Source organism: Ipomoea nil, unplaced genomic scaffold (genome assembly GCF_001879475.1).
Source record: "Ipomoea nil cultivar Tokyo-kokei standard unplaced genomic scaffold, Asagao_1.1 scaffold1250, whole genome shotgun sequence".
Taxonomy (NCBI): domain Eukaryota; kingdom Viridiplantae; phylum Streptophyta; class Magnoliopsida; order Solanales; family Convolvulaceae; genus Ipomoea; species Ipomoea nil.
In genome coordinates, this window is record NW_017617678.1 from 1,152,944 (window position 1) to 1,175,804 (window position 22,861).

The 22,861-nt window shown below is 36.2% G+C and overlaps 3 protein-coding genes and 1 pseudogene across 7 annotated transcripts; 2 read left to right on the plus strand and 2 right to left on the minus strand.

Annotated features, from left to right (window-relative positions):
• The first annotated feature begins 1,644 nt into the window (after window positions 1-1,644).
• LOC109184173 lies at window positions 1,645-5,805 on the plus strand (annotated as a pseudogene).
• Window positions 5,806-12,965: 7,160 nt separating this feature from the next.
• LOC109184195 (protein MIZU-KUSSEI 1) lies at window positions 12,966-14,458 on the minus strand. 3 transcript variants are annotated; one of them, XM_019334248.1, is made up of 2 exons: window positions 13,357-14,458; window positions 12,966-13,253 (listed from the first exon to the last, which is right to left on the minus strand). In XM_019334248.1, the coding sequence occupies exon 1, from the start codon at window positions 14,191-14,193 to the stop codon at window positions 13,357-13,359; it is 837 nt and encodes a 278-aa protein (XP_019189793.1). In that variant the 5' UTR covers window positions 14,194-14,458; the 3' UTR covers window positions 12,966-13,253. The 3 variants fall into 3 exon arrangements, with proteins under 3 accessions (XP_019189793.1, XP_019189792.1, XP_019189791.1); XM_019334247.1 differs by having other exon boundaries at window positions 12,966-13,275; XM_019334246.1 differs by having other exon boundaries at window positions 12,966-13,261; window positions 13,343-14,458.
• A 2,100-nt stretch (window positions 14,459-16,558) lies between these two features.
• Window positions 16,559-21,206, minus strand: LOC109184197 (protein Dr1 homolog). Of its 3 annotated transcripts, none has more exons than XM_019334251.1 (6): window positions 20,970-21,206; window positions 20,727-20,807; window positions 18,778-18,867; window positions 18,202-18,296; window positions 17,137-17,205; window positions 16,559-16,946 (listed from the first exon to the last, which is right to left on the minus strand). In XM_019334251.1, exons 2-6 carry the CDS (start codon window positions 20,779-20,781, stop codon window positions 16,788-16,790), a joined length of 468 nt encoding a protein of 155 aa, XP_019189796.1. In that variant the 5' UTR covers window positions 20,782-20,807; window positions 20,970-21,206; the 3' UTR covers window positions 16,559-16,787. The 3 variants fall into 3 exon arrangements, with proteins under 3 accessions (XP_019189796.1, XP_019189795.1, XP_019189794.1); XM_019334250.1 differs by having other exon boundaries at window positions 16,559-16,949; window positions 20,727-20,810; window positions 20,970-21,205; XM_019334249.1 differs by having other exon boundaries at window positions 16,559-16,949; window positions 20,970-21,204.
• Window positions 21,207-21,807: 601 nt separating this feature from the next.
• On the plus strand, window positions 21,808-22,314 carry LOC109184106 (WUSCHEL-related homeobox 8-like). The gene has a single exon (XM_019334150.1). The coding sequence runs from the start codon at window positions 21,808-21,810 to the stop codon at window positions 22,312-22,314; it is 507 nt and encodes a 168-aa protein (XP_019189695.1).
• Window positions 22,315-22,861: the final 547 nt, after the last annotated feature.

Here is a 22,861-nt window from a genome sequence, read left to right on the forward strand (position 1 = left end):
GACTCAGGTCCATAGTGCAAGGTGAACCTTAATGAATGATATAATTTGTTGAAATTTTCCCATTCAAAGATGTTTACAAATTTTAATTTATCAAATTATATTTGAGAATTTTTTAAGTTAAGGGTATGTTGGAAAACATGGAAATGACTTTTGGAAAATATTTTATGAAAAATGAGTCATTTTCTATAAAGTATTTTCATTTCTTGTGGTTGGTTGCATTTCAGAAAATTGTTTTGGTGTATTTGGTTTTATCTTTCAAAAAATTAATAAAATTGTATAATTAAACATCTTAATTGTTTTGTTTAGAATATAACAACATTTATAATAATAAAGTAATAACTACTACACAACTATATAATGATAAACATTATACACAATGTATTTTTTTTTTTTAAATGCGTATTCACAAAAGTACTGTAAAAACTCAAGACTGCAGTCCAGTTACTCCAGTACTCCATGGCTACGGAGTAATTAAAATTAAAATCAATAACTGGCCGGTGGTTGGAGGCAGAGGCCGTGGGCGACTGACGATGGAGGCAGAGACTAAATTATATTCAATATTAGTCTTGTTTTAATCGTTTTGATGATATCTTTCAAATGATATATATATTTTTTAATAATATACAATTTATGTTTAGCTATTTAACAAAATATGTAAATATATATTAAAAAAAAAACAAAGATGATATAAACGGAATTATAAAAAAATGAACAAGAACAAAACATGGGCAAAATGGGAAACAAAATTCTGCACTAAAAATGGTGTTGGATGAACAGTGTAGTGCCAAATATAGCGCTGCACTGTTCACACTGCGCCAAAAAAATAATGCGTTGCCGTGTTGATTGGAGCTGCGTTGCGGAATATTTTCCTCCATTTTGGTGCTTTACCGCACCCCTTGGAGATGGTCTTATAAGAAAAAACGTAATACTTTTGATGACAAATGTAATACTTTTATATTTCGATGTAAAAGTATTATTTTTTTCATTAAAAGTATTATATTTTCTCTTATAAGTAATGTTGCACTTATAAAGAAAAATGTAATGCTTTTGATGGAAAATGTAATATGTTTACATCAAAATGTAAAAGTATTACATTTTCTCATATAAGTAATAAACATTTTATTCTTGATTTAGTATTACATTTGCTAGTATAAGTATTACATTCATCTTGACCTGATCCGCCTCACGAATAAGGGTTCACGGGTGAATTTTACTGTGAATTATGCATTATTAAAACATATAATGTCGAATCCCGAACCTCAAGAGTACCCACGCCGCGGGCTAGTATAGTATAATTATGTCAATACCTTGGGACACATTTCTTTCTTTTTCCCTAGAATGCGTTTTTTTTAGTGACGTGAAAAATTCCCAGTTACTATTCGATAGTGCATATTAGATAAACCACACATTGTGATCATAATCAATGAGTTTTTTTTTTTGTTTGAAAAGTAAAAACAAAAAATGTATTCCGGATTTATTAATATTTTAAATTTAAAAATAAAAATTAAAGTAAAAGAAGAAGAAAGAAAATTGGAAAGGTAAAGTAAATGCAATTTAACCTTTTGGAAAGAACTTGTTTCCTTTCATAGAGACCATCTGGCATCTTTGAATTTCTCCCTCCCCGCTTTATTACCAATCGTTAATCAACTACGTACTGCATATCAACGGCTGATATTTCTCCTGATAAAACCCCAAATTCACACACAAAATCTTGTTCTTTAATCTCTACCCCCAATCGCTGCAGGCATCAATATTTTTGAATTTTCCGACGAAAGCTGTGAACTTTATCTCGATCGAAACACATAAAGAAAAAATGGGCAACAAAATGGTGATGTTTTGGTAGGGACTCGGGTGGGTTTTTGCCACAGAAAATGCCCATTTCAACAAGATCTCACACAAGCAGCCGACATCAAAATGACCCAACAACTGGACCCAAATTGGAAAACCAGGAAGAGAGGCAAATGTCTTGTAAGATGATGAGAAACCCACACCATGGGTTGAAGGAGAAGATGAAGGAACTGACCCTTTTGTATGAGCAGCAAAAGCAAGCCTCTATAAAGAACCGAAGTTTCAGTGCACAACCTAGCCTGGATATCGTGGGTTCATTGAATGTGACGAGGGAGAATTCAGTTCCTAATTCTACTGTTACAAGGACTTACGTGCCCCCGCCGCCGCCGGAGGGGGGGAAGGAAAATGTGGCCGTGGAGGCCGGCGGTGGCGAGAGGATTGTCGGGTTTTCTTGGCCGAGAAGAGCGAATGGGGCCATGAAGCTCCCATTAGTGAGCTCAGAGCCCAGAGGGGAGAATGTACAAGAAAGTGAAAGTTTGTTGGAGAAAGTGAGCAATGGGGGTGAGGCAAGTAGTAGTAGTAGGATTCTTGTTTTTGTGAGGCTAAGGCCATTGGCTAAGAAGGAGATGGACGGCGGAGCAAGGAGCTGTGTGAGAATCGCTAATGGAAAAGATGCTTATCTCACTGAACCTGCTACTGAGAATGATTATCTTGGATTAAAGAGGCTTCGAGATCGCCATTTCACCTTTGATGCCTCATTTCCAGATTCTGCTTCTCAGCAACAAGTCTATTCCACAACGTGAGTAAGATCATTTTATTTTGTTTTTTTACTGTTTTTTAGCCAATTCTATGTGCTTTGAGTTAGTATGCAGTATGCCTTAATAGAACACTTCTAGTTCCAGTTCATAATGCTTATTGATATGGTGCTGATTATATCTGGTTGTAAGTATTTATTTGTTTCCCAAAATTTGCAGCTGCTTGTGTTTAGTTATTGTGGCTTGGCTTACATATTTAGTATACCCAAGGACCCCCCACACCCCGGCCTGGTAGAGCATGTGAGAGAACGTAAATCACAATAACTCAGTAGCTCAGCAGACAGGGTCAAATGCCAGTGTGAAGGGATCTGTCAACTTTGGGCATAACCCCCACACTGTCGCTACTGAGTTTCGAGCCTTGGTTTCTTCTCCCAAATACTGTCTACTGAACCAGTGAGTTAAGCCCGTGCGGGTAGAAAGTTCATTCTTTATGTAGTGGAGTTGTGTAACTTGGTTATATGATAAGTCATTAATTGTGAAGCATTTGGGGTTCCTTGAGTTCAGCATCAGATCTTCCCTACTCCAATTTTTCTAGGCTTCATTTGGACCATATTTGCTTAATTGGGTGCTTTTATTGTAGTGAAGACTTACTATATGCAGTCAATACTTTTGGAAGTTCTCAATAGTTTTGGCAATTAGGATTTACTATTGCTTTTAATGCCAAAACATGAGAGGTAATATGAGTTGCAATAGCCATTTTTCATCATCTTTCAAAGGGTTGTAACTTGTAATCCCGTTTTCTCCTTCATGGTACCAACTCCTTAGAGCTGAGTAAATTTAAGCTTTTAAGGAACTTAACATTATACGTTGTGGGACTTCCAGAACAGCAGAGCTTGTGGAAGCAGTTCTGCAGGGTAGAAATGGGTCTGTCTTCTGCTATGGAGCAACCGGAGCTGGAAAGACGTACACTATGCTTGGTACAGTTGAGAATCCCGGGGTAATGGTCTTGGCAATCAAGGATCTGTTTAACAAGATAGGGGAAAGGAGCTTTGATGGAAACCATGTAGTCCATCTTTCCTATCTGGAGATCTACAATGAAACTGTTCGAGATTTATTATCCCCGGGGAGGTCTTTGGTCCTTCGAGAAGATAAACAGGTTTGTATGTGCATATATAGTAGCATCTTATTTATCGAATCCTTAGATGACTGTTTTCTTTGCCCGTTCTATACCTTTCAGGGGATTGTGGCTCAAGGTCTTACTCAGTATAGAGCATATTCTGCAGATGAAGTATGTAATCCTTCCATTCTTTTAGACTGTTTAGAAGCCCGTCTAAAAAGGGTTACTGATCTCTGTTTTCTGCTATAAATGGCAGGTAATGGCGTTGCTTCAACAAGGAAATCTTAACAGAACGACAGAACCAACTCGTGTTAATGAAACCTCCTCGCGTTCTCATGCAATTCTGCAGGTTTTCATTGCTACTATAAGCATTGTTGCAAAAATCGGGCCCAGGCGCTCTAGGCGGTCCCCAGGCGCCTAGCGATTTTTTCAACCTTGACTATAAGCAGTGTTGCAAAAATCGTGCCTAGGCGGTCGGCCTCCTAGGCGCCGATTAATCGGCGCTAGGCGGTCGGCCTCTTAGGCGCGCGCCTCGGCGCTCTAGGCGGTCTCAAGGCGCCTAGCGATTTTTTCAACATTGACTATAAGGAATCCTTAAAAAAAAAAAGTGTTTTGCTATGTCTTATAATGCTTTCTTATGCAATCACATTTCAGGTCGTGGTTGAATATCGTTTCAAAGACGATTTGAATAACATTGTATACCGCATGGGAAAGCTATCGCTTATCGATCTTGCTGGCTCTGAGAGAGCGCTTGCTACTGATCCAAGAACGCTAAGATCTCTCGAGGGTGCCAACATAAACAGGTCGCTCCTCGCGCTCAGCAGCTGCATCAGCGCCCTCGTTGAGGGGAAGAAACACATACCATTTCGGAATTCCAAACTTACCCAATTGCTCAAGGACTCCCTCGGGGGAGCTTGTAATACCGTGATGATCGCTAACATCAGCCCGAGCAGTCATGCTTTCGGGGAAACACAACACACGCTCGTGCTAAAGAGATCCGGACAAAGGTTAATTGCTTTCGGGTTCTAGCTTCGATCTTCAAACTGTTTTATCTAACCATTTATCCTTAACGTTTCAGGCTTATTACACACATGATAAAACGCTGATTCCTGATTCTGAAATAGATCAGGCGAAGCTATTACTCGAGTTTCAAAAAGAGAATCGTGAATTGAGAATGCAGTTGGCTCGTCAGCAGCAACAGCTACTAAGTATTCAAGCACAAAACTTAGCCGTAAATGCATCGCCCACCACATCTACCGTTACCTCTCAGTTATCCCCTTCCCCATCTCCCGCCCATCCAAACGAGAAACGAAAACCAAGACCCTCGCTTTTGGGTGGTAATTGGTTCACCCCAGAATCCAAGAAAAAGGGAGCAGACGAGACGGTTAAGGAGCTCAGGAAGGTTGTGAGTGCACTGGAGGCTGAAATCGAGAGAATGAAAATGGACCATGCATTGCAGATAAAGAACAAGGATGATTTCATACACGAGCTTTCCAGGAAAAGCCAAAAACCGGGCAGAGTTGGTGGAGACTCGATGAAAAGGGTCATTACAAGGGTGAATATACAGGCAGAGCCAGAGGAGGCATGCGAGGATGAGTTAGATCGTTTTCTATCCCCAGTTCCCACAGCAAAAAAACGTACTTTCTGGGACATAGCAATGCCAAATAACCCATCACTCGTCACTTTAACTTCACGACAGACCAGAAACCATGTCAATACAGAAACCGTAGTGATTGCATCCAAGCTTCTCCAGGTGGGTGTAAATGTGTAATCGACTTATATCTTCTCATTAGTTTTCTTCCATTACTAGTTTGATAAGCTGGACAAGGAAAAAAAAAAAAGTTTCTAAAATTCCACCATGATTGTGGTTTGGGCAGCCAGGATTCGCTCGCCAAAGACCCTGAAATTTGTAAAGCAGTTAAAGAATGAAGAACAAAGAACGAAGAGCCAAAGGGAAACGTCATATCAGCTTCGGGGTAATCTTCCTTCCCCTGCAACGTATATTCTTTCAAGTAGATTGTTCTATGCAAATGATTTAATCTATTTGGCTATACACATGAACTTTCTGATAGCTTCATATAAAATTTGTATTAATTATTTCATTGTTATCTCTTCAGTAATGCAGAAGCGTTCTAAATCGTGTTCTTTTCCTTGAGTCTGCACTTCTGGGCAGTTTTACCATTTGCCCTTTTGATTCATTCATACTTCTAGCAGTGCATCAAGCAACAACATTTTTAGATTCAGATGGTTTAAACTATCCATATATGAACATTTTGTATTCTTGCAGAATATATGTAAGTCTGGTATGGAAAAGCAGCCATCTAAAGTGGAAGGACAAATCATTTCATATCATAAGATAATCATAATCACATCATCTAAGCCCTCCCAAAATATAAGAATGTTTTTTTTTTCCCTGTGAAAATCATTACTTTGCTTGTGTTTTCATAATCACCAAAGATCATTTGTGAATTGAATAGAGAAATAAAATCAATATAGTTAACCTGAGGTGTGGTTGAGTGGAAGGGACTCATCCATCCTTAATTAAAGGTTAAGGGTTTGATCCTTGGCTTTGGGTATGGAGCAGCGAGCCAGTGTTATCAAGGTCGGTCGAGACCGAACGCCTAATGTGCTCGCCTCGCCTAAGTGCAGAATACAACCCAAAACTCCACAAAACATACATGGGCTGAACCTACACACTAAGGCGAGTTGACTGGTGTAATTTTCAGCCGGAGATGTCGTCGGAATCTGCCTCACGCGCCGGCGCGTGACGTCGGAGCAACGACGGCGCGTGGTGGCTCTGATGGCGTAGCGGTTAAAGCTCCGGCGTCGTCCTCTTGTTCTGAGCAAAGCCCACTACCTCACTCTGGCATGTTATCAATAAATACTAGACTTCTCACCACCCTAGGAAAAACTATTCATTTTCTCAAGACAACTTGAAGTAAATAGGGTTATAAAAAGGCTTCCCAAGACAAGATATTTACAATATACAATAAATACTTACTTCTCACTATCCTAGGAAAAACTATTCATCTACTTCCAAGTAAATAGGCCAGCAAAAAGGCTGCCTAAGACAAGATATTTTCAATATATATATACTTTTTATTTATTTAATACTCATCGCCTAGGCGGTCGCCTAGTCGATTAGTCGAATCGACTAGGCAGTCGGTGGCATCTCGCCTAGAAAGTCCGCCTTAAGTATAGCCAGCTATCCCATCCAAAAGAGGATTAGTCATTGTGTCCGACGGTGAAAACCCTGGTACACTAAAAAAAAAAATCAATATAGTTGACCTTACATAGAATTGATCTCACTGGAATATTCCCTTACATTATTATTATGTGTGTATTATACTATTTAAAAAAAAAAAGAAGATTATTTTGAATCTAATAATAATATGATTGGGCTAGGGTCTCATTCAGCTGAGTTATATTGCACATGGACCAAATCACACTAAAATGTTGAATCTAACCAATTAACTAGTTTAACTCATGACCTTATAAACTCATATGTTCTCTCTTATTTCGTCACTCGTAATAGATACAAATAACAATGATGAAGTGAATGAAGGGAAATGCAGAAAAGTAAACAAAATGAGATCCCACACCCAACATAAAGAACATAGTAGAAGCAACCTTTAGCATAAAAGTATTCATCACATGATGAATAAACTGTTTTCTTTAGGTTAATGCTGGGGTTAAGCATTGATTAGGTTAAGATTATGAAATGCAGCATGTTTATAACTTTATGTCCCAGCACACTTTTTTTTTTTTTTAATTGGGATGAGGGAAATTTACAGCCAGCTAACCAGTATCTGAGAGTCTACACTGGATGAATATTGTCCCTGTATTATAGCTTATAAACCACACAGGAAAGTAAATCGTATTAAGAAGATCCTGTGCGATGTGCTTGATCGAAAGAATGTTGACAAGAATCGAATTGAAAATTATGTTTAACCCACTTGGCCATTCTTCTGGGCAACGGCAAATTATTCTGTGGACCCGAGTCTATCTTACAAGTGGATCCGGATCCAAAATACACAATTTACATACTGAATGTTTACAATTTTGTAAAAGGTAAATTGTGAACATTAAGTATGTAAATTGTGAACATTCAATATATAAACTCTGTATTTTGGACCCAAATTGACCCTGGTCCATGGTATAACAACTGCCGGGCAGCACACTACTTTTGAATCTTTGAACAATGATGACTACATGATCAAAACAAAACTTATTAACATCTTTATTATCTGCTTTGAACACTTTAATCCTTGCCACTTGCCACTAAGATGGCCCCCCAAAACCCCCTTTTGTTTTCCCAACTTTGTATAAAGAAAAGAAAGCCTTGAAACTAGGAGAGCCAATGATGCCATTTTGTTCAGAAAAACTGTTCTTTCAATCATAAAAGAGGAAGGAAAATAATAACCACCACTCTAAATGAAGCATTACATATCATTTCTTTAAATCAATCATAGTTTTGGTTTTGTTAAATGTAATTCGTTAATATACTTTTTTTTTTTTGAAAGTAATTCGTTAATATACTTATTACATAATATATAATTTTTTTTATATATGTTTGAGGATATCCATAGTTGAGTATGTAATTGAATGTATACATAGCCAATAATTATAATCATCGTATCGAATAGAAAAAACTATACATCCTTAAAATTTATTAATCATTGTAGATTGGTCAAATACAATATTATTTTATTAGTGTATTTAATTTGTTATGTTTGATAATATTTACCTTTGAATATATAATTGGATGTATACATTGATTTGCAATGTTGCAGAAGGTGCTAGACGCTAGTTGGGCGCCTAGCGCCTAAAACGACTAGGTGACAGAGTAATATGAGTATATCGTCTCTATTTTTTTCATTTAGGACTGTGAGTTGTTAGACTATTACAATCACTCAAACTAGTCAACTACAAAACAAACCACTCGGCCGAGTTAGGCGCCCAATTCGACGCCTAGTCGGTCGGTCGATTAAAAGCTGCCTAGGGTTGAAATCGCCTCGACTTAGGGACACCTAACACCTAGACAGTGCCTAGGCCAATTTTTACAACACTTTTTATTTTTAATCAATTGTTATAATGAATGTACCAAGTAGAAAATTTTTTTGCACTTTTAAATTTCATTAATGAAATAATAACATTATTTTATTGATGTATTTTTTTTTTTTTTCTTGTTACAAAGGAAGGGGGACACCCATATATACTATCTATGCCTTCACCAAGGCTCGAACCTAAAACATCCCACATAAAGGGCCAATCAGATACCAGTGGACTACAAGCCACTTAATATTTTATTGATGTATTTAAAGTAGTTGAAAACATCACATTACAAAATATAATACTCCGTACTAATTTGTCCTTAATGGAATACTACAAGTATTTTATTCAAGTCATAAGTACAAATAATATATAGTCATCCTTCTTTCTCATCAGTCATCACTTAATGGATCAATAATGAACCATCATTAGCCATTACCTCTTTGAGTATTTTTTTTTTTTTTTTTTGTGGAATATGATTAAAAAATATATTTTTAATATACTAAAGATACATTATTTATGTACTGAATGCATATTATTTGATAATATATAAAATAATATATATTTAACACTCAAATAATGTACATTTAATACTAGGGCCAGTTTTTGGCTCATGCATAATGCTCACGCAATTTATATCGTGCACCAGGGCGCACGCAAAACGATGTCGTTTTGCTTTTTTTTTTTTTTTTTTGAAAATTATGCTTTTTCGTGTTTGCTGGTAACTTGTTAAAAAAAGAAATTCAAGTTTTGAAAATGTACATAATTGTATATGAGAATACACATAAACTTTTAACTGTTAAAAAAAGTCGCGTGTTTGAATGTATATAACTGTATAAGAAAAGTACATAATTGTATAAAATAATGTACATAATTGTATGCCAGAATGTACATAATTGTATAACATAATGTACATTATTATATAACATAATATACATACACTCTGTCGCGTCGACTCCTCACACAACTTAACGAAACGACGCCGTTTTGGGAGGCGCGGCACACAGTGCTATGTGTACCGTGGTGCAGGATATAACGATTGTAATGCTCAACAACACAAGGTTTCAATTTTAGAAGAACCAATATATATTTTGACCTAACTGTTTAAGAATTTTTTTTTTTTAATAAAAATTCGCAATTAAGTCAATATTTCTATCTTGCCTAAAACCAGTTGTTATACTATGGACCATGGTCCGAAAACGGCGCCGTTTCTTTAAGTAAAGAAACGGCAGTCATTACTTTTTAACAAATCCCGTATTTTTTGTGTGTTCATAACAAAATAAAACTACAGTGTATCTAAAATGAAACCGTCTCGCCTATTGTATTTATATTATCAAATGAAACTATAATTGAATTGAAATGATACTTTAATTGTGTTGAAATGAAATTGCAGTATGTATAAAATGAAACTGAATAACATGTCTCACATATTGATTGTATATTGTCAAATAAAACTGTAGTTGAATAAAAATAATATTTTAGTTTTGCTGAAATGAATTTACAGTATGTATAAAAAGAAACTGAACAACATGTCTCATATATTGAGTGTATATTGTCAAATGGAACTGTAGTTATATCGAAATGATACTGTAGTTGTGTTGTAATGAAACTACAGTGTATATAAAATGAAACTGAATAATAGTTTCACATATTTGAGCGTTTATTGTCCAATGAAACTGTAGTTGAATTAAAATTATAATTTAGTGGTGTTGTAATAAGACTACAGTGCATATAAAATGAAATTCAATAACATGTCTCACTGTAATAAGACTATTGTATGTATAATGTCGAATAAAGCTGTAGTTGAAACAAAATGAAATTGTAGTTGTGCTGAAATAAAATTACAATATATATAAAATGAAACTAAATATGTTATACAAGCAGAGCTAATTACTAGAAAGGGTGCTGTTTCTTTTCATTAAAAGAAACGACACCATTCTGGACCATGGTCAACAGTAAAATTTGCCGTCTAAAACTCATCAGTTTTTTTCTTCTTTCCAAAATCACGCACCATCATTGAAGAGGGCAAGATTCTTTCTTTGGTGGGAGAAAAAAATATTCTTTCATTCTCCATTAATTTTATAACTTTTGATAAGATCTCATTTATTACAAGAATGTGGCCACACAAATTTAAAAGACGGTCATGTTGAATACACAAAGATTATATTGATGAAAATGTTATGCCATTGCAAGTTGGATTAATCAAAATTGCAAGTACAATAAATCCTAATTTAGTGATCAAAGAGACGGCATGCTTGCCCACTTTGTAAGATTGTAATCCTACTCGGAAGATCAAACGGTCTGGAACTTTGGAATTTTGACCTTGTCAGGCAACAACATTCTGCTTTGATTTACTTTTTGGGACTCCCATGACCCATGTTTTTTTTTTTTAAAATAAAAAATGAGGAAAATAGTAACTATTATATGAAAGTATACACTAGATACATCTCTTGCTTAATATCTTATGTGATGAGCGTGACTGAGAAGATATTGATAAGAATCGAACTTGTACGTGAGACTCTCATGTTTTATATTTTGATTCAAGATATTATCTTTTTAGATCAGATTCAATATACAGTAGTCACATTAAATTCAGATCAATTCAAAGTTATACTATTATCAAAAAAGAATTGCACGGGCACTCATAGCTCCTGCTCTAGAGATTTTGGATTTCATTGCTTATACATTGAAAACTTAGTAAAAGAGGTAAATCGTATAATCTGTCTCAAAAGATCTACAAATCTCTAAATACATGTACACTTATGCTCATAACAAAATTAATTTCATACCTCCATCGTATTCAAACTTAAAACTTTATTTAAAGAAAATCTAACTCTTTATTCTCAAGTTATTTCTTTTTTCTTTTTTTTTTTGGGTTGTGGAGTACTTGTATGACTACAGCTTTAGCTTTGTTTCTTGGGATTCTTCCATGTTACTTTGATGAATCCTGACCAAAGATATGCTCCAAAATCAATGATTGGAACATCTAATAACACCTTTAGGATCTGATGCCTCGAAATTTCATGTAATGTCTGAAGCAAAGCTAAGCTATATAAGCTAGTTTGCCAGAAAACAAAAGGAAAGCTGTACCAATATTAAATTCAACATAAAAGATTATACAATGAAGAAAAGAAGCAATAAAGTAAAGAGTGGAGAATTGAAATTAATGCAATTCAACACTTATTTTACGTTACTATTTAGTATTACACATTTACGTAATATCGCCTTCCATAAATTTTCAAGATAACAATATCAAAACTGGATAACTTAAATTTAAAATGTATACACACATCACACCATTTCCACCCCACACTTGTCTGCCACTACATATGATATATGGGGGGTGGGGGAGACAATTAGGATGAATGAAGGATTTAGCAGAGGATAGAGTTTGTGTACACATAATCTGGGGTGTTGTGGAGTGAAAGGGATTCATTCATCCTTAACCAAACGTTAAGAGTTCGATCTTTGGTTTTAGATATAGAATAGCCTTAAATCTCTAGACCAGACCAACTGTCCCACTCATTAGAGATGCTTACAATATTTTTGGTTTTGAATGCCTTAAATCTCCAGGTCAGACCAGCTGTCCCACCCATTAGAGATGCCTACAATATCTTTGGTTTTGAATATTGAATAGCCTTAAGTCTCCATGCCGTATCAGTTGTCCCACCATTCAACGAGAGAATTAGGCACTGTCCGTAAAAATCGTGGGTAAACCCAAAAAAAAAAAAAAAAGTTTGTGTACACAACTCACATGACATGTTGCATATTACCTTCAAATTAAACAACATGATTATTATCATGCCATAGTGGAGGTGCCTAAGACACAAAGCAACCCCACTCCACAGATTTATTCCAAGCAGAGAAATCCCATCAAGAAATGCCAATTTTTGGGGATACTAAGAAAATTCATTCACAGATTTATTCCATCACATATTTTCATCACAAGTAAAGACAAAAGTGGGTTCTGCCAAATAATGATAACATAGGAGAAGATTGTATCCCTAGTTTTGTTTTTATTAGGTGAAGGTAGAATTCATGATACATTGATACCTGGATTTTTAGAAAAATAAAAATCCAAAGAATGGCATAAGAGCATCCTCATCAGCAATACACGCACCCGCTTTGTTGATCTTTTTTTTTTTTTTTTTTTTTTTCAGCGTTAGACCAACACGCTCGTGTAAAATGCATAGCTGATGAGGATGCTCTAATATGTTCATAAATTTCTAGGCATTATCCATCATATCCTCCCATTATTGTGCAATAATAGTAAGTATTTTCCATTCCACCCAAAAAGTAAATTGATACAAAGGATTCCCAGTCTTCTCCATTCTATGAACAGGAAGGATCTTCTTCAATTCCTTAACATGATGATAAGTAGTAGTAGTAGTAGAAAAAAGAACAACATTGGAGATCACTACATCTCCATAATGTCCATGCCCTTAGCTACACAGAGGATTCATTATATTCAACTTTGTGACATCTAAAGATGATAATTAAAATATACCCTTCACCCCGAAAAAAAAAAAAAGAAAAAAATTGCATCTAAGTAGTACAGTAGCTGAGATCTGTTTTTTTTTTTGGTCAGACCACGAGATGTCCTGAGACTGTAGGAGGCACCTTCAAGCCCGTACATAGCTGAAATCAAACTCTGAGCAAGTAAATACTAAGTTCAGGAGCACCATTGCTATCAGGATTCATCATGTAGAATGCCTCTGAGTCTCTTGATCCAACAACTCTCTCAAACTTGGCTCTCATGTACATGATTTCACCACCTTCTTCTCCATTCCCATTCCCATTCCCAGCTGGTAAAACACCAGCACCCATAGAAATGGGCTCCACAGCCTTCAAAATCTCCCATTCTTTGGCCCCGCATTCGCGCCTGGTTGCGAACCCGCATTTCTTTCCATTGCAGTATGTTGTCCACAGAGGGTGATCTATGAGCCTGCTTGCAGCTGCAGCCTTCTTGTCCTTGTCGCATTCGAGGGCGATTCTAACGAGCCCGGACGCCATTTCTCGAACCAGGCCGGTTATGGGGGTGGCTAGCTCAACCAAGAAGACTGGGTGAGAAGTAGGGTCTTTCTGGAATGCAAAGTGGACATGCCCCCTCCTGTGCCCAAAAAGGGTGCCCACAAGCCTTGTTCCCAAGCCATGGAAATGGCCTCTGTTTCTACCAAACCCAATAATCATGGATTTCAGCCTGGACACTGCTATTGCTTGCAGCTTCTTCCTCCTTGCAGAAACTGATGATGATGATGATTCCTCATTCTCTCTCTCTTTCTCTTTCTCTTTCTCTTTCTCTTTCTCTTTCTTCTCTTCTTTCATAGCATCAGTATTATCTGCAGAAGATGATGGGTTGAAGGAAAGATCTTCTTCTTCTTCCTCTGCTATTGCTTCTTCATTACTCACTTTGGCTGTCCAGTGGAACAACTGCTTCTTGGATGACAAGTCTTGGATGCTCTTTGCCATGCTTGTCTTCATCTAAATCAAACAAGGGATAATGGAACTTGCAATCTCTCTTTCTTGGTAGAAGATATTGAGAAATTTTTATACTCTCTCTGTGTGAGCTTGTTCCTTGTATAACGGCAAGTCATGAAACTAATAATGGAATTACTGGGAAGGGAAACATAAACAGCCCCACAAAGTGTCATAGGAATTAGCAGAGAAAAAACAGCAATTTTGAAATAAAGAATGGAATCTCAGGGAGACATGGGATGTGTGATTTCACTTTCTTTCTGGGTGGGGTAGGGGTAGGGAGCTTAGCTTGACTCTTTTTTTTTTTTTTTTTTTTTTTTTTTTTTTTTTTTTTTTTTTTTTTTTTTTGACTTCAATCCAAATACAGTGAAAATTATCAATTTTAAATATAAATTAAAGTGTAAAAAAGAGAAAAATGAAAAAGGTATATATTTGTGTGGAGTAACCTTAAATCTCCGGGTCAGTTGTCCTACCTGAGATGTAATCATTATGATTCACACAGCTGTGTGGACTATATTTTCAAATAATGTACTTTTAATATATTAAAAATGTACTTTTTGTTGGTCCACACAATAATTTGCCTTCTAGATGCGAATAATTCAACTATAACCTAAAAAAAATTCATGATCTATCCCAATATTTACATCAACTTCTGGGAGTAACCCAGTCAAGATATATGGCTAAGGATATAAACTGGTATAACCAACCACAAGGTCACGAGTTCAAATTTCAGTCTTCTTGATTTGAGCCGGTCAATTATGGACAACATAGACCTATTTATCTCGTGGTCACAAAGCGTGAAGGCAGGAATCTACTCAATGCACAACCTCTCGGATAGTGATTGCAGTTTCCCTCGTCACGCAAAAAAAAGAAGACACACATAGAGTGAGAAAGAAGTAAGGGCAGAGAGCAGTCACTATTTACAGTAGACATCCCTTCTGTTTCATTGTCTTCCGGTGATGACATGCACTCCAGACCAGGCGCAGGATAGCATGTCTCTGTCTCTGATTCTCAACATCTATAAAAGATGTATATTGTGCAAGTAAGATTGCAGACTATGTCTGTTTTGATACCCTGTTTGTTCAGATAAGTTAACATCTTGCCGAGATCTCATTTTACGGACACCTCACGCGTGTCACATATACTCTAAAAAAATTGTATGTGAAGCCAGTAGATACCAAACAATTTCTCAGATATCATCCACCAATAATTTGTCCAATTGTCTCTAGACAAAAAAATAAATGATAAATGGAGTCAGTAAAATTTTGGCGTGGGAGTAAGTGGCTAAGGCCTTAAAACAATCTATGTGCTATAAGAATAACCTCAATAGCTCTAGTTTATTGGGATTTTTGACGTGCCAATTAGGAAAGAGGGAGGAGGGCAAGAAAAAAAAAAAGAGAAAAGAAAAAGAAGAAAAAAAAGCTTTAAAATATGAACCCGCTTACTGGGCACGATTTTTGCGCTCCACGCGCAACCATTTGTCTTTGTTTTCCTTTTTATCTCCCTCTTGGCGAGCCCCACAAAAAATCATTCATTGTATAGAAGAAAAATCCAACAAAAAATCACTATCCATATTTGCTAAAAACCAACTTTTTAGTTTTTTACTGCTTCAAAAACAATTAAAAAAAAAAAAAACCTCCATTGGGAATGCTCTAAGGGTTATTGAAAGAAAATGGATACTTTTTTTTTTTTTTTTTTTGTTTTTGGGAAGGGGGTTAGGGGTGGGTGCTTTTGCACTATGGGAACCAAGTAGTGGATCCAAAGCAAATGGGAAATGGCCTTTGCCCTTTAGGCATCTTGAGTAGGACCCTGGAGTGGTAGTAGCCATTCAAGCTTTTATGCAAATTGAAAAAGTTGGGAAACCATTCCAACAATGACCAAATGATTGTCCAGTGACCAACAAAATTCATCATTACTTGCCCCATACTTTTGCATAAAATTGTGATCCACCTCTGGTTTTTTTTTTTTTTTTTTTTTTTTTTTTTTTTTTTTTTGACAGAGGGAAACCCCACAACCCTTTCAAGTGTAAGTAAATCCTGCCTTGTAACCCAAGCCGGTAAAGGACCACAAAGAAGCAAACCAGCCTAGGTTACCCATAACTGACCAGCTCAAACCAACTCATGAGTCGTGTAACCTTATAGTTACAAGTGTGAATCTCTTACCATATTGGCTGGAGTTACCCCTTCTTTACCAAGTTTCTTTTTTTTTTTTTTATGGCTTTTGGTGATTGGGTGGGGAGGCAGGGCCTAGACATGGACCTGATAGGCATCAAATCCCAACATAAAACAACAGTTAGCAGCTCGCAGAATTGGTTCCTGGTGGGTCTTAAGGATCAGCCATTCCAGAAACATGTGCTAGTGCCTTATGCCACCCACCAGTTCATTGCATTCCACTATATGAGAAATATTCGATGCACCATTAGACAAGTTAGCGCAATAATTACTGAAACATATGGACATAATTCATGATACAAATTGAACAAAAGTCCACATAAGACGGCGGGATTAGCCAAGAGCCTTCTGTACATATCAGAAGAGAGAAGATCTAATTGAAATGAGCCAAGAAGTGCTTGCCTAGAGCTCCAGTAGAAGGTCCTAAAGTTAGCTGTTTGTGTTTTGTTCTGGCTCTGATTGTTTTGGAACTGTAATGCCATTATTCATCCTTGCCCGTGCCTCGGCAAACATCCTCTGTTGCGCAGCCAATGCTTCGTCTTCGGTCATTTCAACTACGTTGCTCCATTTCCCGCCCCGAACTGAGTCCTGCTGAAAGCATAGACACCCAACCGTCATAAAAAAAAACTTGTGTACGTAAAATGAGAACAGTGTCTCAAAAGACAGATCAGCACACTATCAGTTTCAAACAATGCACGTAAAGATTAAAATTTCTATGTTTATTCAATTGTCTAGATTTTCCATTAAAGAAAATCAAAGAGGCAACTAGAATAACTACCATGGTTTCAAGTTTGTGTTGTTCATATGCTGCATAAACTTCTTCAATATAATTCCCAAAGCCAAGGACCTGACAGAGTGTGATAAAAGTAAAAAAGGCATAATCAACAAAGTATGGCAGAAAAAAGATCTCAGATGAGCTTAGAAGGTGCCAGAGATAGGGGTGTTAACGAACAAAGCTTTCGGTAAACTACTCGTGTTCGATAAGCGTTCGTTTATGTTTGTTTATTAAGGTAAACGAACATAAATGAACAAATTTTATAGCTCAATTCATAAACGAACAGAGTCTGAATAGTTGTAAACTCGTTTGCTAAGAGCTAGTGAACAAGCTTGTTTGATGTTCATTTAAAAATGTTCACGAACAAGCTCGTTTAGTATTAGTTTAATAATGTTTACGAACAAGCTCGTTTAGTATTCGTTTAATAATGTTTACGAACATGTTCAAGAACAAGTAGTTAAGCCTATATAGATTAGAGATCATATGAGAACCAACCTCCCATGAGTCCATGAGAACCAATCTCATCCATTAAAAAAATAAATCTATGGATGAGATTAATTAGGGTGATTAAAAAGGCGCGTGTGCATTTTAGGCATTATGATGTTTGCATATTAAGCATGTCCCTATGTTGCACACAACACATGCATAATATGCACACATCATAATGCCTAATATGCACACACGCGCGTTTTTAATCGCCACTTAATCTTATCCATAGATCTATTTTTTTAATGGATGAGATTAGTTTTCATGGACTCATGGGGAGGGTGTTCCCATTGGAACGCACCCCTATATATAACAATTTTCTGCCAAGGTGTTAGAGAACAATACACACTTCCACACTGTTGGTGTAAATGAATGACAAACTTGAGAAGAATTAAACTAAAGCAGATTGTTTGATGAAGAATGCCAAGTACATGTGACATTCAACAAGAGGCAGACAGAAAAATGCCACCAGGATGTGCCAAGTAACATTAGCTCAGCATAGCAAGTTAGCTAGGTCATCTTCCATCTATACCACATGATATAAATCAAAGTTGTAAGAACAGTTTAGTATCAGTCAATTACCTCTAGAGCCTTGAGTACATGTTCCGGTGCAATTGTTCGTTTCTCCACTTTATTACAAACTTCATTAGATTCAGATGATATAAGATTGATAAATTCTGTAATAGAAAAACACAACTTAGAACTTTTCTAAAGAATCACAGAAAAAATAATTTATGAAAACTAAAGGAATCATGTCAAACAAATAAAATACTAATTGAAGCGTGCAATTTAAAGGTATCAATATATATATGGCCTTTCCAGCCCCTCGAGAAGGGAAAGCACACACTAATCAGCAGAACAAAAATGAACCAAAGGCTCTTAATAGCTGATACAAAAGCATGATCACCAACAAATATAATACTCAGAGTCTAGAAGGCAATGCAAAATATTTTAGACTTCTCTTGTCAATTTATACTTTACATAAATGGAAATACATTATTGTTTTGTCTGTCCATAAAATATCAGAGAAACACCCATAAGATTTTGAAGAAAGTTCGGGCAAACAAATCTGATGTACAAGATGCTTGCATAAATATCTTTTTGGCTGCTGAAGGCTGAAGCAGACCATATACAAATATCTAAATGCCCACTACTCACCTACACAACACTCAATCAAAAGATCTTGACAATCTCGGGCAACACGAACATCTGGGGGAAGCATCTCTTTAATAATTTTTGTCATAGTTGCTGCACAAGAAACCACAGGAAGCATTAGTAAAGTAATAGAGTAAACCAACATAACAACCAATGAAAGCTAACAATTAAAAGGTATTCACAAGTTTAAAGTATGACACCAAAAGATGACCAATATAATTTTACACCTGTTGTCTATGTCTATCCATAACCAGCCTTGGTTGTAGTCTTATAGAAGTTACAGAGAAGTTGGGTTATCATAACTAGACATAAAGATCAAATATGTTGCAAGTGCAACATTCTAAAAAAAATGAAACTATTTATTTCTAAACTTTAGTCAAATAAACAGTGTCCTCGCCTTTCTAATTATCTAATGTGCCCAAAGTAAATATTCATCTACAACACAAATGTATTTATAAATTATAATTGGAGAAGTGTACAGTATTTAAAGCATATTGGCCCAGTAGGAAACCCTGAAGTTGCAAGCAAAATGTCAATATGCCCACCAAACACAAAGAAAGCATTAATGCCATGGGCCTGCTTAGTTACATAAAATAATTTCTATTCAGTCTCCAATTTTCTCAAAATTTTCAAATTCATTTTTGTTTTCCAATTTATAAAACATGTAGTTATTTGAAATCCAATAACTTTATTCATACAAAAGTACCAATGCAAGTAGTAGATGACAACGGAGTTGAACAATGATGAGCATTAAGTCAGATCAGGCCAAAAATAACATTGAGCTTTATGTTATTTTTGTATATCAGAAATTTTGGATAACCTAAAAGTGTCTATAAACATTGGGTCAAATATAAATTTGAACTTCATGTTATTAAATTTTTTTATCAGGTTCCCATACTTGATTTTGTATTGTCCATGTAATGCATATCCAACCCCTTGTAGACTTGTAGTGCATCGCACGAATCAGACACATCAATCAGCACCAAATAGTGGTAAAAAGATTCATAATGAGAAATGGTGAAAGGGTGCTATAGAAATATAGTTGTTGAATAGTTAGCAATAATAAATATGGTGGTAAGTAAAAGTGGATAACTGTTGTAGATCAACATAAAAAGTAGTGGTCCATAGAACATAGAAGTAAGCAATGGTAGTAATGGTGGTGGTTGGAGGGGAGGGGTTGTGGTGGTTGGGCAGGTAGGTGGAAAATATTGAAAATTAATGATTATTTGTTTTCTAATTTTAAAAATAATTCATTTGGAAAAAAGACTGCTGTCCCTTTACAACTTTGTAGTTACAGGCAAGCTTCTTAATACTATAGCTCCACACTCTAAACAGATTCAGGAAGATATTCTCATTCAGAAAAAGAAAAAAAAAAATGCATCACAGCTCCAGCCGACAGAAAACATGTTTGCAAATTCTGAGTGGTGGTGGTGCTGGATACAAATTATTTGTTTCCTATGAAATACTTGATATTCCCATTTTCGACTTTGATTATCAATGTTGTCATAATTTGTACACCCATTGATTAGACTCCACCAAACACCATAACATTCTGTTCACTCATTGATATACAATTCAATTCAATTCAGTTTTTCATATGAGATTCCTCTCTATCCCTGCCCTCCCTGCTTCAGACATCACTCTCTGGCGGGACATCAATTCCAAAAAACACACTTTGAAAGTTCCAAACAAAGTAACATTATTTTCAGCTTAATTAACCTGTCTATGCATCAATGCTTATTTGAATTTTATTTAATCAGATTAAAACCTCACCAGCCAAGCCACCCAAAAATAATAATAATAGTAATAATAACAACAACAACATTTTTTTTTAAAAAAAACAATGATTGAATCATAAAATGAGAAAAATGGTAGATAACTAGAAAAACAACAAAATTTAAACACAAAATCAAATTCACAGCAAAAGTAAACAAATAAATGAAAACACAAACCTTTGGGAAGCGAAGCATCCTCTTTCGCTCTCCCAACGATGTCCATAGGCTCCATTTTCGAGCTTCAGAGCCAAATCAACTCTGCTTCTCAAAATCAAGGCCATACAGATATATTAATTAGCATAATTATGGATATATAAAACGGTGATAACATAAAGTAAGCTTAGGACACAACTTTAAATCTTTTTTTTTTTTAATAAACGGACGCAGGTAACATATATGTATATGCATATACATTCTTACCTGACGAAGAGGGGCAAATCGGAGGGCAGGGATGAGAATGTGAATTGAGACGCGAATCAGCCGACCGGAGGGGACCGGAAAGGTGACAAAGTAGGCGATGGTGCTTGCAGACGGTGGTGGTTCATGGTGGATATAGAGAGAGAGACAGAGAGAGACAGAGAATGTAGAAGAAGAGTTGCGCAGGTTGCAACTTGCAAGTGCACAAATTGTCCGAAGCTCGTCGAAAGAGGGATTCTCAACGCGCAGAAGGACAGGTGTTAGTCCATTGTCAGAGAGGTGCGGGCCCGAATCGGGCGGTTAACGATTGGGGCGTGAGTAGATGCGTGAGAATTTTGACGATCACCAAATTTTGTTGGGTGATTTTTTTTTAATTTTTTATAATTACTTATTTCAATTTGGCCAGACTAATCCAAATACTCGCATTTAAAGAACTGAAGTAGATCGTGAGTCACGCAATCAGCCTACTAGTCAAATTTTAGTTTTCATGTACACACAAATGATACAATCCAAAAATAATACATTTAATAATTTTCACATATATTTATTTACAATATTCTCATTGGACATTACTATATCATACTCATGCCTGGTTAAAAATCTCACTAGAAAAATTCAGTGTGGAAAAGAGTACAAATATATGTGTATTCATGTTACACTAGATGCCTGGTTAAAAAAAATTCAATTATAATTTCAGCAATTGTCCTCCAACTATTGTGATTTTCCAAAATTGGTCATCATCTTTTAATTTGGACAAAATAGACCCTTGATTATAAGATTTGTTCTAACATTGGTCCTTCTGTTAATCATCAGTTAGATAGGCGTTAATTGAAGGGCTAAAATGGTCATTTCCTCTGAAGGCCCCTCATCGTCTTCTTCCGAGAAATCATCTCCTAATGATTCTGCGAATCACCGGCACATCTATGTTCATGCACGCAATGAGTTGTTTACTAAACCGCCTTCCATCCATCAAAGCTCAACTGGTTTTGCTTCTTCCGATGGCGGCGTGTTCACACAAGCGCTCTGCTTCCCTGCCATTTCTATTGTTTCTTATCAGACCACGATTGAGAATTCTCCAAACCTTTTGCTCACCGAACTAATGGGCTTCGCCATCGCCGTTTCACTCCCAAGTACTTGTGGCGGAGTGACGGGTCTTACAAAATTAACGGTGTTCATAAACGATTTGGCATTCGAGGTCACGACGGTGCACTTCAACGTGAAGGCGGCGTTTAGTGATGACGCGGTGCTCATTCATTATTCCTCCGGTCAGCCCCTCCTTACCAATGAATGGGGACTAACCCTTGCTCCACTTCAAGGCGGCGCTTATTATTACTTAGTTCGCACATAATCTCCGCCCTACAACTGATCATGCCGCCGGCGCCGCCACCAATTTAGAAGATATGAATTGAAGAAGCTGCATGTGAATGATTCATGGAAACTGAAGGATCGGAGCAATGGAATGTTGTTAGGCTCCTAGCTGTTTACGTAGTGTATCTGTAATTTTGTCGTCTCCAATTCATAATTAAATTCTGCTTTTGGAAACTGATCAGAATAAAAAAATCAGTAATTTGGTTTTTTGTTTCTTGGAACATCCTAATTGTAGGTTACCTGTGCACATCTTTTATGTAATGTGTTCATGCCCAGTACTAAATAATAAGCTAGCTCTTTTTTTCCCAAAAAAAAAAAAAAAAAAAAAAAACAAAGAAACAACATAAAAAAAAAAAAAAAAAGAAGAAGAAGCCATTCTTGTTGTAATAAAACATTCAACACCCTAAACACAACCAAAGATTACAACTTTATTTGAGCAAATTAAAACGTACCCGAAATACCAATATCCTAACCGAAAATCAGCCCTCTCATGGCTGCCACAATACAAGTTACAGTCATATATATAT

Bases quoted from the DNA above. Each gene is read 5' to 3' on its own strand.
- LOC109184106 (XM_019334150.1), top strand. From the start codon at position 21,808: ATGGTCATTTCCTCTGAAGGCCCCTCATCGTCTTCTTCCGAGAAATCA.
- LOC109184197 (XM_019334250.1), bottom strand. From the start codon at position 20,781: ATGGAGCCTATGGACATCGTTGGGAGAGCGAAAGAGGATGCTTCGCTT. The intron at 18,868-20,726 runs GTTTGTGTTTTC...TTTCTTGTGCAG, and splicing joins GGATGCTTCGCTTCCCAAAG to CAACTATGACAAAAATTATT. The intron at 17,206-18,201 runs GTAATTGACTGA...ACACTCTGTCAG, and splicing joins ATGTACTCAAGGCTCTAGAG to GTCCTTGGCTTTGGGAATTA.
- LOC109184195 (XM_019334248.1), bottom strand. From the start codon at position 14,193: ATGAAGACAAGCATGGCAAAGAGCATCCAAGACTTGTCATCCAAGAAG.